A 13,867-nucleotide genomic window follows, 5' to 3' on the forward strand; every position below is an offset into this window, starting at 1 on the left:
TCAACGTTTTGCTGAGAATTAAAAAGTATTATATATTTATTTTTATTTCTTTCATTTTTTTGCGAAATGTAAACAGATGTTACTAATATGTTTAATATACTTATTATACAATGACACTATATTATACAGGGTGTTTTAGAACTATGGGATCAAACTTCTGGGGGTTGTTCAGTGCAACAGAAGAATCCATTTGAGTATAGGAACCCATGTCCGGAAATGCGTCACTACGGCCCTAAGACGCGTTAAAATTTATAAAAAACATTAATTACCTCAATAGGATCTGCTGCATTTATTTTTACCTTTTGTACATGATACCATAACAATTGTTTAAAATCAACGCTTATCAATGTCAATTCTCAATGTTATGTTTAAAAATTTTATAGCTTACAATTTTTAAACATTTATTGCTAATGGAAAACTTTACCAATCAAGAATTGGCGGATATGCATTTGACATACGGAGCAACAAACTGCAATGAACGAGCAACATCGCGGTTGTATCATGAACGTTATCCCGAACGACAGCATCCTGGATACAAAAAGTTTATTACGGTTCATCGGCGGCTCGCTGAGACAGGCATGTTTAAGACCAAGATGCATGATACTGATGTCGCTCGAACCGTAAGAACGGTCGAATTTGAAGAAGAGGTGCTTCAGCGAGTTGCCGATGAACCATCAAATAGCACACGTGACGTCGCTAAGAATATGAATACGAGTAACGCTTCTGTCTGGCGGGTACTACACGAGCAACAACTCCATCCTTACCACCTCCAGAAAGTTCAAGGTATGACTGCAGCCGATTATCATCCTAGAGTCCAATTTTGTCGTTGGCTTCTGGATCACATCATTGCACAACCAAATTTTTTGCGATATGTTTTGTGGACCGATGAAGCCTCTTTCACAAGAGACGGTATTTTTAATAGTAGGAATAGCTATGTTTGGGACGAAGAAAATCCTCATGCAATTTTTCCAAGAAAACATCAGAATCGTTGGTCTGTCAACGTATGGGCAGGCATTGTTGATGATTATTTAATTGGGCCATACCAATGCAAATATCCTTTTACCGGAACGGTTAACAGGATCTATTTATCTGCGTTTCTTGGAGGAAGTTCTCCCAGAACTCCTTGAAAATGTTCCACTAAACGTTAGACAGCAAACGTGGTGTCAGCATGATGGAGCGCCGGCTCACTTTGCTGTACAAGTACGCGAGTATTTGGCTCAGCGGTTTGGGCACCGTTGGATTGCCAGAGGTGGAGCCTCCTAGGTCACCCGATTTAACGTCGCTCGATTTTTTCTTGTGGGGACATGTAAAGTCTTTAGTCTACGAAACTCCAGTAGAATCACAGCTAGACTTAATTGGACGAATAACAGCAGCATTTGAAATCATATTCAAAACGAGGATCCAATTTTTAGTGTAGTCCGCCGAAATCATGTGCGGCGTATTGAGGTTGGAGGAAGACATTTTGAACAATTGTTGTGATGTATCATATACAAAAGGTAAAAATAAATGCATCAGATCCTATTTAGGTAATGAATATTTTTTCTAAATTTAAATGCGTCTTAGGGCCGTAGTGGCGTAGTGACACATTTCCGAACATGGGTTCCTATACTCAAATGGATTCTACGTTGCATGGAACAACCCCTAGAAGTTTGATCCCATAGTTCTGAAACACCCTGTATGTAAAACAACGTTGAAAAATTGCCTTGTGATGATTCGGCATAGAAAGAGTATTAGATCTAATGGATACTATATGAACATCTTGTCGAAACAATAATTTGAATCTTAAATAGTGCGGAACAGATGTTTTAAGTAGTTTAAAAGCAAATATCATCAAAAAGTACTGATACGAAAAAGAAACATTAAACGACTGAAGCTGATTAATTTTGTGAGAAATATGACCGAATTTTAGATTATTTGCAATCGTTGTCTGTCTACAAAACTTAAACATGGATAATATAAAATTAGGCAATAGTATACTTTGGCAAAACATAAGACTCGCAAAGGTTTTTCCGAACTTTAAAATTTAAAATATGTTTTTTGCATACAGTACCTTTAGCGATAAGTAGCAGGCCTTGCATAAGATATGACCAAAGGGGGGAAAGTAAACTCAAAGTCCAAGTCTCATAAATCAAGCGTCTATTAAAGGTTACGCGTTTCGCCGCATTAGGGCATCATCAGACCTAAATAAAATTATCAAAATTAAATGATACAGAACAGAACGCTAATTAACAAAAAAAAATACCTATCTAAATACGAAAACTACACACTGACTCACACTAACATAAATAAAAAAATATAAAATAAAACAAGTTTACACCATCGTGTATCGTTATTGACCAAAATATGGACTTTAAAACGCCAAATATCACATCCAGTACATACTATACATATTATCTTATAAGGAATGAAAACAAATACAATTATGAAAGGACAAAAAAATATAAAAAAGATTTTTTCAAAAAATGTTTTAATTTAACTTGCATAAGATATATGTATGTTGGGTAAATCTAAATTGAGAATCCAAACAAACATCCAAATCTCCTCAGTGAACTTCAACATTTTGCCATTCATTTCAAAGTTAAGGTATTCCTTTAAAGACTCAGAATGTTGCATAGAGGAGAAAAGTGAAACTTTAGTCTTCCTTGCATTTAAAAAGAAGTTATGTTTCTTGCTGATCTGATTTCTAAGGGGGTTCCTTGCTGATCTGATTTCTAGGGGTTTTAATAATGGAGAAGCGCATTAGATCTTGCAGTATCCTGACAGTGGGGGTCTCCAGATATTGAGAATATCAACACTGACCTGGCTAAAGATTCAAATTAAAGATCAAACTCTATCGCGAAGTTGATGCTTGGCTTAATGTTATTAATATGCCTCAGAAAGTTTGCTAGCTGTGTATCGCCTTTGTCTCTAATAATAAACGTGTCATCGAAGCCACACATTGGGTTTGGATTGAGCTGTCCTTATGTCATGATCCTCGAACCACTTCATGTATATAATAATAATAGTAATAATAAACGTTTTCTATTTAGAAAACAAATAGTTTACAGTTGAATTGTGAATATATGATATTCACAATGTTTTAAAACTATCAAGTATGATGTTGCATTATAAGGAAAAGATCTTTTATATATAGATGTTTTATATAATGGGATGGAGAATTTATTTATAAGAGTATTTCAGGCGTTATTGAGAAGCTTATGCACAAAATTTGAGACATGTAGTTTTCCCTGGTTTTCTATATTTAACAACTTAGCTACTACTAATTATACTAAAAAATATACTAATTTTGTGATTAACATGGTCATGCTTCCTGATTCCAGACATTAGTCGACAGCATGCATTCTGTACCCTTTGTATTCTCTGTTTATCAATAGCTCTAAGGCATAGACCGTATATAAAGTCGCTAGAGTTAAAATGTGACAGCACTAATGAATCACATATATAATTTTTTTTTAACGAATAGCTAAGAATATGCCGATTATTATTAATAAATATTTTTTATTTGCAAACTCATCATAACTACATGAAAAAAATACACATTTATTATTTTATGCAAATAAAAGGCCAACAAAATCAGAATTCTGCCAAGGCAGATTCTGGTCTTTAACATTGTGGCCAAAACTTAAAAAGACTAACTAAAAAAAAATGTAGAAACCCTTCTAACAGACTAAGTTTAATTATACACACCTACCCAAAAAATTTAGAACATTCACATAGTGCCTCTCACAAAAAAAAACACGCACATTAGTTACCCACACTAAACACAGATTTTTAGTTTTCACCCATACCCAAACTAACAATATTGACCCTTCAATATTTTACACAGATAGCTGCTCACTCATCAGACGCCCATCATTCCTCTGCGAAAAGTCTGACCAGACACCAAACCCAACTCAAAATTTATGCATTATATATACCCAACTCAAAATATATGATTATATAATAATTTTCTTTTCTCATCACAACTGAGCCGGACACTCCTGTGTTTTCATTTTCATGGATGATCGATCGTTAAGCCAGCAGGAACAAATAAAGAAACCTATCCCAGTCTCTCTTGTAGCTAGAAAATACTTAAGCCAAATCCGATTAACCCTTAGAACATTGAAAGGCCTTTGAATGTTCTAAGGATTAACCCTTCTACTGATTCGTTCCACCATGCCATCTGACTGTGGTTGTAAAGTAGTAGTCTATGTTTTCTTGGTTCCAAGCATCTTCTTCTGGAACAGGCTGGATTCAAAATTTCGTGCTTGGTCTAAATGTGCTCCAAACGTACACCAAATCGGCAGATCCATTCTTTTATTAAGGCGTCAGCGATAGTAAAGGCTTCCTAGCTGGTTTGGTAGAGGGTACGCCTCAACCCATTTGCTGAAGTAGTCCATCACGACCACGATGTACTTATTAGCTGCACCAGGTCAATCCTGGCCTGGATTTGAGACAGCGCGTCTCCTACTCCCGCATTGCTAGCGTCGATGTTCATTAAAAATTTTCCTTCGAATAAGGAATAGCTTAAGATAGGTGCGCTTGTCAGAACCTCTTAGATGATCCTGAAAGTCTTGGGATATTGCATAATCCCAAAAAGCTGCGTAGCTCATGCTTGTTTTTAGGAACTAGTCAAAGATTAGAAACTAGTTTGGGATCTTTGTTTTGTCAACCGCAACTCCTTGACTGGAAACGACATAAACCAGATACTGCACAGCCCTTTGAAACAGACGGCATTTCCTTGGGCACAGAGAAATATCATCTGTTCCTCGTAGCCTCAGGAACAGTTCTTCTAGATTCTTCATGTGATCCTCAAACGATTTTCCTACTACAATATCATCAAGGTAGACCAGCCAAGTCTTTTAGGACAGTTTTTTTAAAATTGTTTTCATCAGGCGTTCAAAAGTGGCAGGAGCTTTGCACAGTCCAAATGGCATTATATTAAATTGCCATATTCCAGCACCCACCGTGAAAGCCGTCTTTTCCCAATCTTCAGGAACCAACTCAACTTACCAATTTCTATTTTTCAGGCCTACCTTGGAAAAGTTCTTCGATCCAGCCAGGGTGTCCAAAGTTTCATCAATGCGAGAAAGAGGACAGCTGTTCTTTTTAAGTCACGCTATTAAGCTGCCAGTAATCTACGCAGAATCTGGTCTAGCCATCTTTTTTCTTTACCAGTATTACCGGTGTAGACCATGGACTGCTAGATGGTTTTATGACGCCTTCCTTGGCCATTCTCTCAACAATGTTATCAGCTTCCTCTATCTTGGCCAGTAGTAGGTAGTCTTCAAGCTGTCTGCCGGATGGGATAAGCATTTCCTGTATTGATTTTGTTGGTCCTCCCTTTCTTCTCAGTATCAAAAAGATCTCGATGTATGTGGAACAAATGCCTCAGCCTTCTTCTTTGATCCGACCTAAGACAGGTACCTGATGACGATTCTAGCTCTTCTAATTCTTTGGGAATGGCTTTCCGGTTAGTTTCCACATCCGCAGTTTGTCGAAGTATTATACTGAATGTGTTGAGCAGTATCCTAATTCCGTGCCTTCCTTTTATAATTGCTATTATCGGAGCCCTCCAAAACGATCTCGCTTCGTTCTAGTATCAACATTTCCTCCGAAAACTTTGTCATCGTCTATCTTTAGAACTCTCAGCTTAAAGGTTAACTCCAAGACCTTAGTTTCCATTATGTCACACAGCCACTATGTTCACACAGGATGTTCAAATGTGGTTTTTCTTCTGGTGAACTTAATGTTTGTTTCACCATGGACGTTTGCTCCATCCCCCGTCGTTGTTCGTAGACGCCATTTTGATTGCAGAACCTTAGCAGCAGATTTTACTATGTCGCGTCTTATAATTGTCTTTGTCGCACCTATATTCAGCAGCACATTGCGGAGGGTTGCATCCATACATGCATGCGTCGATGAATGAAATGTTGGTATGGTTGATATTAGTTGGTGCGAAGAAATTGAAATCCTTGGATTAGAAGATGAGGTATTGGAAGTTTTTCTAGCAAATCCGTCAATATCTGGGCACCTGGTGATGAAATGAAGTGTATTATTGAACCTTAAGACCCAGTGATGCCTGCTTTAACTATAATTGAAGGAATCATTGAAATACTTATAGTAGCAGTTAAGATATTAGCGTTTTTTATTATAGGAGCTCCTGTACTTAGCGCAATCAATAATCTTTGGCAAATCCAGCAATATCAGGGCACCTGGTGATGAAATTAAGTTTATTATTGAACCTTAAGACCCAGTGATGTCTGCCTTAACTATAATTGGAGGAATCATCAAAATATTTATAGAAGCAGTTAAGATGCTACAAGTAAGCCTTCGCGTAGACCTTCTTCAGTTTTCTAGATTGGCGGGAGTGAAACTAGTGCCTTCTGTATAGTCTCTTCTTACGTGACCTGCTTTGCCTCATTTCCAACTTTCGTTCGTTAACATCCCTAATGATCTGTTTAACACTGATTTCTCAAAGTCGTGCTCTCCTAGAATCACTTGCCGGACACGAACCTGGCCCTTGATCTTGTTTTTAGCAGCTTCGAATTCAAGGGCTTGTTTTATTTTATTTACTTGCCCTACCACATTTCAGCAAAAGGTGAAGGTCTATAAGGCAGCTCGTCAATAATGTTGACGTCCAATGTTGCAATTTTGTTTTGAAAATCCTAAATCCCTCCTCCAATGAAAGAATCCGATTCTCTAGTGAAGAATATTTCTCCGATATTTCTTGTTTTAAATCTTTTTATTTTCCAAACTCTTTTCTTCTAACTTAGTAGAATTCTCTCAGCTTTTCCCCAAGCTCAGCTTTTAAATTCGCGAGTGTGCCAGAGTTTTGTTCCAATTTTGTAGAATTTTAGCAAGCAATTTAGCGTCGATGTTGGCAGAATTTTCTTGCAACTTCACTTCTAGGTTGACAGCATTTTCTAGTAATTCTTCTTTTAAACTTTCCTTCATCTTTGCAGAATTTTTCAGCAATTATTTTTTCAAGACTTCTTCCATCTTTATATCAGTTCACTACTTAGAACATTGAAAGGCCTAGAACATTGAGGCCTTTTAATGTTCTAAGGTTCACTATTATTTATTTTTCACTAATGTCCAGTTGACTGACGTCCAATTCACACCCCGAACCTGACACCATCTAGCATTTTTACCCGTTGGCTAAATGTGAATTAAAACACTCGATATACAGAAATAAATAACCGATTTTTTGCTAATGAAAATACTTCTATTATTATTATTTATTTACACCGTACTTATTTACTACTGTTATGTCCGATGTAAATATCGCGGCATAATTCCGAATCGAACTGTCAACTGGTCTCCCAGCAGCCACGCGGCTCCGTATATACTCGGCAGACCACGGTTCCGGAAGATTGGCTAACCTTCCAGGCGTATTCAGAGATGGCGTGCACACCGCACTTGCGTGATTCCGGAAAACAGCTGGTATTCACGGAGTTGCCAATATCGTTACAATAGTATCTTCCTAGCATGGTATATTGAAGGCCTTGCATATTTATAGAAAGCTGAATGTACATTTTAGTACGTTATACTAATTATTCCTATTCTTAAAAATTAAATTGTTATAACATTGTTTTACTAATGAAAAATTATAATTTGTCATTAGTAAAACAATTAAGCCTTAATTGAGAGCTAGCGGGAATGACGAGAGGAAATTTCAAAAACTCAGTTTATTTATAACAAATTAATACTATTTTCACAAATAATAGTTTAATGTAAAAAAATATAAAAATAATAAAAATCAGATCATTCTTAATAATAACAATACGTGAAGGAAACCCCAAAAATTTTCCATTTTCTCATTAAAATACAATTAAGAGATGAACTCTAAAATTAACAAAAAAAAAAACAACTAAAAGATGGAGCTTTTTATACGTAAGAAATAAAATAACTATTCGCTATCACTAGATATACATTTAATTCTTCTTCTTTTCGTAGGTGCACAATTTAATTTTGACTTCTTTTTCCTTTTTCTTTTCTCTTCTAATTGTCTCTCTAATATATCTAGCTCTGATAATTCTTGTACTTGTGTTAGAAGCTCATCTGGCTTATCTACACAAAAACTATCCTGAAAATAAAATAGAAAATTGTATATTACACATTAAGAAATATTTATTAAAGTGTCTTACCACCAAATAACTATTATAGTCGTTTTGGGGCAGTTGTGAATATATTTCCAAGGGGTTCATGGGAGGTAATGGCCGTCGAAACTTGGGTTTTGCTGGACTTCTAAAAAGACAGAAATTTAATACGTTTAATTAAAAGTTTATTTGTCATACTTTATGGATTGCAGGTACATGGCATGAGTTTCTGAATTGATTTGTTGTGTTTCGTCATTAACGAAGCTCTTATCATAATGATCTGGAAAGTCCTCTTCTTCATCATCAGATACAAAAACATTTTCATCATCAGATAAGCGGGCTTCCATATCTAGAAAAGTATTGGGTCTCTAAAAAAGTAATTAGTTACAATTGCAGTTCACACGGATCTATCAAAAAATATGTAAAAATATTTATAACGATTTGAGCCATACTTAGAAGCAGTGAAAAATTGTTTCAATATATATATGCGCACGCATGAAGTTTGGAATTATGCTTGCATATATAAGACATCAATAACATTAGGCAAAGTATCAAGTTGACAACTAGAGTCAGCAATGCCCTTCTTAGATATTCTTGTGTAGAAGAACAATGGACGCCTAACGATATCAGTATATTGTAAACCAAGGCGCACAAGACAATACCCACACTAACCTGTATAGGAGGGCAGCTAAAATATGCAACAACAATGTTGACCTCAACAGGAAAATAGAAAGAAATAGAATGTGTATTCAAGCAATCTAACAATGAAAACTCTTGGAAAAGCAGCGGAAATAAGGAAAGAGCCACAGCAATTGGAGGATTCTACACAATTTTTAACGATTCCGTACATCCAGGGAAAATCATGAGAATTGACAGAAAATTCAATATCAAAACAACCGTCACTTTGAAGACAACCATACGGTGTTTAGTATTAAAAATCAGATTGCCTACTGGACATCAAGAACTGCGTATACCCAATCTGCAGTAAATGTAAAGTCATACATAGGCGAGACAAAACGACCACAGGAAGTCAAGATAAAAGAACATTGAAAGTGAACCTGAACAGAAGATGGATCTAGATTAGGAATAGCAGGACACGCTTGGCCACAATGCAAGATTTTAATTTTTCCTTCTTGGACAGAAGCAACTTATATCCCGCAAAACCAAGGAATCTTCAGCTAGCCCATATTTCCACATCTGCAGATCCGTACTGTCAGGACCCTGCAAGATCTAATGCACTTCACACATGACCAGACGTCACACTCAGGCCTTTTCTCTTAGGTCGTTCAACTGTCCCTAATTTAATATGCTATCAGGATTATCTATTTAATTCCTTTGGGGGTTTGCTGGTTATTCATCCCTGTTCTTTTTTTCTTTTGGTTTTCTGGTTGCATTGCCTTGAAGAAGCCCACCAGCAAAAACACATGTTGGCAAGTACCATCCTTGAAAAGACAAGGATTCTTCCTGACTGACGGAATATTCCAATAAGAGACAATTCTTTTAAGGATTGGTTGACCCTGTCAAATGTTTTAGAGAATTCTAAAAAAATTAGAAAATATGTACAGTGCCTGCGTTTCAGAGGAAAAACAAAGCATCCGCACTAGAAAAGCACTTGCTACCTGTGATACAACCTTAATCCGAGTGAATCTAATGCTTTGCATGGAATATACCTGTAAAGAAGTCTCATGGTACTGTTAAGCCTAGTCAGTGGCCAATACCAGAGTTAATAAAGATAGAAACATCTAAAGTAGGGAGGCTAATAAAAGGCAATAAGCTTCAACAGGATTGTACACAACTTTAATAGAATGCCTATATATCTGCATTCATAATCCAAGGGCTGATACTGGTATTTTTATTGCAAATCTATTTGCCACGCACTTTTTATCTGTATTTAACAAGAATACTAACGCTAAGGCCTATGGTGCTTTTGAAACCTCATGCAAATTTCACCATGTGATTCATATGTCCCTTAGCGCTACTACAATTGAAAAGGAATTAGCTAAATTGGATAGCAAGAAGGGAGCAGGTCCCGATGAAATTCCAAACAGGTCTTTCAAAAAAAGCTGTCATTCATTCATAACTGCTGAGACTTGACTGGAAATTATCTTATATATGTCCTATTTTTAAAACTGGTAATAAAAGTGACATAACTAATTATCGTTCCATTAGTATCTTCTCTGCAATTCCTGGGGTACAGGTCGTTCAGTGGATACAAACTTATATGTTTTTAGCAACTATATCTTTAAATCTATTGGCGAAGGTAATGAAACATACAATATATGGTACACGGACTTTAGTAAAGCCTTCGATAAAGAATAACATGGTTATTCTTATCGCTCATATTTCAGATCTTGGCATCTTGACCGACAGATAACAGCGGGTTGAGATTGGAGGTTTTTTGTTTAATTCACTTTTAACAACTTCAGAGTCGCTCAAGGCTCCCACCTAGGACCATTGCTATTCAGCCTCTTTATCAATCGCATTGGCTCCCTACTGGAATCTGAATTCTTACTGGTCGCTGATGATCTCAAGATTCTTTGTCGGATTTTCTCCTTTCAGAGTCAGTTGGTGTTTCAGAGAGATAAAAGCAGAGTATTCCTGGTGTAAGTTAAATAAAATGTCATTAAATCAATATTACATTTCAGTTTATTTCTTTAAGGGCTTCCCGTCCTTGTCAATATGTCGATGATTTCTGTTGGGTCTTTTTGGACCCAAGTCTTATTTTCTCCCACCACTTTGAACATACTATTAAAGCAAATAAGCTGCTTGGATTTATCAAAAGATCTCGCGAAGACTTTAACAATGTGTTTACATTGAATAGCCCTATATATACCTAGTGAGATCTATTCTTGAATTCTCCAAAATAATTTGATCACCTCATTTTCTGATCCATATTAAAAGGCAGAAAGTTGAAAATGTTCAGCGCAAGTTCATCAGGTTTGACAGATATGCTCTTATGAAGTATTTGAATATTAACTCTTTATTAAGCAGAATACAATTTTGTGATGTTTGCTTTGCATTTAATGTTCTAAATGGTAACGTTAGAAGTCCAGAATGACTTTACCTGTCTTCTTTACATCTTATTCCTACTTTGAATCTAAATCTTCATATTGCACAAATAACATAGACAGTTTAAAGTTGTTGCTTTTGTAAATTCTATTTAATACAAGTGTAGTGTGTGGCGTTCAGATTATTTGCATTTCACGTTAATTAAAAAACAACATTTATTTGCCAAACACAGTAATAAGTACAGTATAAATTATTAAATTAAATAGTATGACGCCATTGCTTGCGTCGTCAGAAAGTCAAGAACGAGAGAGTCCGTCGTTCCCACTTCTACCTCGCGCGGCGCTCTCTTCGCGCATGGTGACGTCGTGATATGGAAGGGATGCGGTATTGCCAAGCGTTTACAAAAATAACTGTCGACCAGACAACCAGACATATCGCCCCCCTTGAAAGCCTCCAGGCTTTAAAAATCATAAATAGGCAGGACAGCAATCTTCGTAACTGGACGCTTATACTCGCCAGCAGCAGTCCTCACTAATACTGTTCGGACAATACCATCTCCTCCAGGAAATATTTGTACCACTCGGCCAGTTCGCCATTTTAATGGTGGTAATCCATCCTCCGTGATGAGCACAAGAACGCCTAGTTTCAGGAGCTGCGGGTAATTCTGCTTCCATTTCGTACGTATCTGGAGTTCTGCAATGCATTCCTTGACCCAACGAGACCAAAAATGTTGCACCATTTGTTGCCTATGTTGGTATTTTGATAGTCTGTTCTCTGCTACTCCCAGTAGATCAACTTGTGGGCACGTCGTCAATGGTTCTCCAATAAGAAAGTGCGCAGGAGTGAGAGGATTTGGATCATTCGGATTATCAGAAAGAGGACATAAGGGTCTGGAGTTTAAACAGGCTTCTATTTGAGTAATTATTGTAGAAAAATCTTCAAAAGTTAATGATAAACTACCAACTACACGCTTAAGATGAAACTTTACCGATTTAACGCTGGACTCCCAAAGCCCACCAAAGTGTGGAGCGCGAGGCGGTATAAAATTCCATTGTATACCTTGATTTGCTAATTTATCCGAAATAGTAGAAGAGTGTTCTTTGAGAAACGCATTTAATTCATTTAATGCACCCACAAATGTTGTCCCTTGATCAGAATAAATTTGTATGCACTTGCCTCTTCGTGACATGAATCTGTACAAAGCGGCTAAGAAACATTCGCTAGTAAGATCACTTACTAGCTCTAGGTGAATAGCCTTGGTAGCAAAACACACAAACAATGCTATGTATGCCTTGTTAGTTCTAAAATTACGTCCTTTGCGATCCCTAAGGGAGAAGGGCCCTGCGTAGTCCACACCGGACACAGAAAAGGGTCTAGAGGGTGTAATTCGTTAATTGGGTAAATTACCCATAAGGTACTTTGTCGATTTTGCAACAAAGCGAAAACAAGTTAAACAGTCATGGTAAACCTTTTTAATTAAGTTCCTGCCATTGATTGGCCAGAAGCTTTCACGAAGTGATGCCAATGTAAGTTGTGGACCAGCATAAAGTAGCTTAATATGTTCAGAATGTGCGATCAAAAGTGAAAGTCTATGTTTAGGGGGTAAAACTATAGGGTGTTTCTTTTGATATTCATAATCAGATTGTTGCAAACGACCCCCAACTCGAATAAGATTAAGAGTGTGGTTAAAGAAGGGATTCAAGGTAAGGAGTTTGGATTTATTAGAGACCTTATTATTATTCTTCAGTGCTTTAAATTCTTCAGAAAATGTTGAAGCTTGTACCAAGCTGACAAGTGTATGCAAAGAATTCTCAATTTCCAGAGTTGAAAGCTCTCTATTAAAAAAGTCAGATTTAGATTTTAATTTAAGGATGTTTTTAAAGCGTAGCACAAAGGCAAAAGTACGAACCAGTTTAGTTAGATTAGAAAATTTGTCAATTAAAGTAAGTAAGTCATTATTGGTATGTTTTTCGATGGACACATGAAAAGAAGTGACATTTCGTAATTCAGGAGTATCAATATTTGATAAATCTACTATGTTGGTTGGCCACTCATCTTCAGTCAGCCAAGGAGGTCCATGAAACCATAAAGTCGAATTTAACAAGCTTAAAGGTGGAATTCCTCTAGTAAGTAGATCAGCTGGATTGTCTGCGGTTCTAATATATCTCCATTCATCAATATTAGTTATGGATTGAATTTGAGCTATTCGATTAGCAATAAATGTCTTTAGACGATGAGGAGATGATCTAATCCAGGCAAGTACTATTGTAGAGTCACACCAGTAGTGCTTAGAGTCCAAAGTAGAGGGTATTGAAGCTAACACAGTTTTAGCTAGTTCTGCTAAGAGTAATGCTGCACAAAGCTCGAGCCTAGGAATAGTCAATTCTTTAAGTGGAGAGACTCTAGTTTTTGCACAGAGTAGTTTAGACGAAAAATTGCCTAACGAATCCTTTGAACAAAGGTACACGCAGGCACCATAACCTGGCTCCGCAGCATCAGAGAAGCCATGTAATTGCAGCTCAATAGGATTACCGCAAAGAGTTAGTCTTGGTATTTTAAGATTATTCAATTCCACAAGTTGTGTCCTGTAAGATGACCAGATTGTGAAAAGATCCATTGGAATCGATTCATCCCATGATATTTTAAGCTTCCACAGCTGTTGCAAGATGATTTTTGCCGAGATTGTGACAGGAGAAAGTAGACCAAGAGGGTCAAAAATCTGGGAAATTGATGATAAAATTGTACGTTTTGTTACGCGAGTGCTAGATTCAATAGGA

The 13,867-nt window shown here is 36.7% G+C and overlaps 1 protein-coding gene across 1 annotated transcript in view; it reads right to left on the minus strand.

Annotated features, from left to right (window-relative positions):
* Positions 1-7,655: 7,655 nt before the first annotated feature.
* The window catches only part of LOC126744473 (Fanconi anemia group M protein), a 42,741-nt gene continuing 36,529 nt past the window's right edge, over positions 7,656-13,867 (minus strand). Inside the window, exons 17-19 of the mRNA XM_050451912.1 lie at positions 8,280-8,449; positions 8,130-8,229; positions 7,656-8,068 (exon numbers count right to left, since the gene is read on the minus strand). Coding sequence (XP_050307869.1) covers positions 7,892-8,068; positions 8,130-8,229; positions 8,280-8,449 — 447 coding nt within the window. The 3' untranslated portion in view covers positions 7,656-7,891. The remainder of the gene's footprint in view (positions 8,069-8,129; positions 8,230-8,279; positions 8,450-13,867) is intronic.

Source organism: Anthonomus grandis, chromosome 14 (genome assembly GCF_022605725.1).
Source record: "Anthonomus grandis grandis chromosome 14, icAntGran1.3, whole genome shotgun sequence".
NCBI classification, from domain to species: Eukaryota; Metazoa; Arthropoda; class Insecta; order Coleoptera; family Curculionidae; genus Anthonomus; species Anthonomus grandis.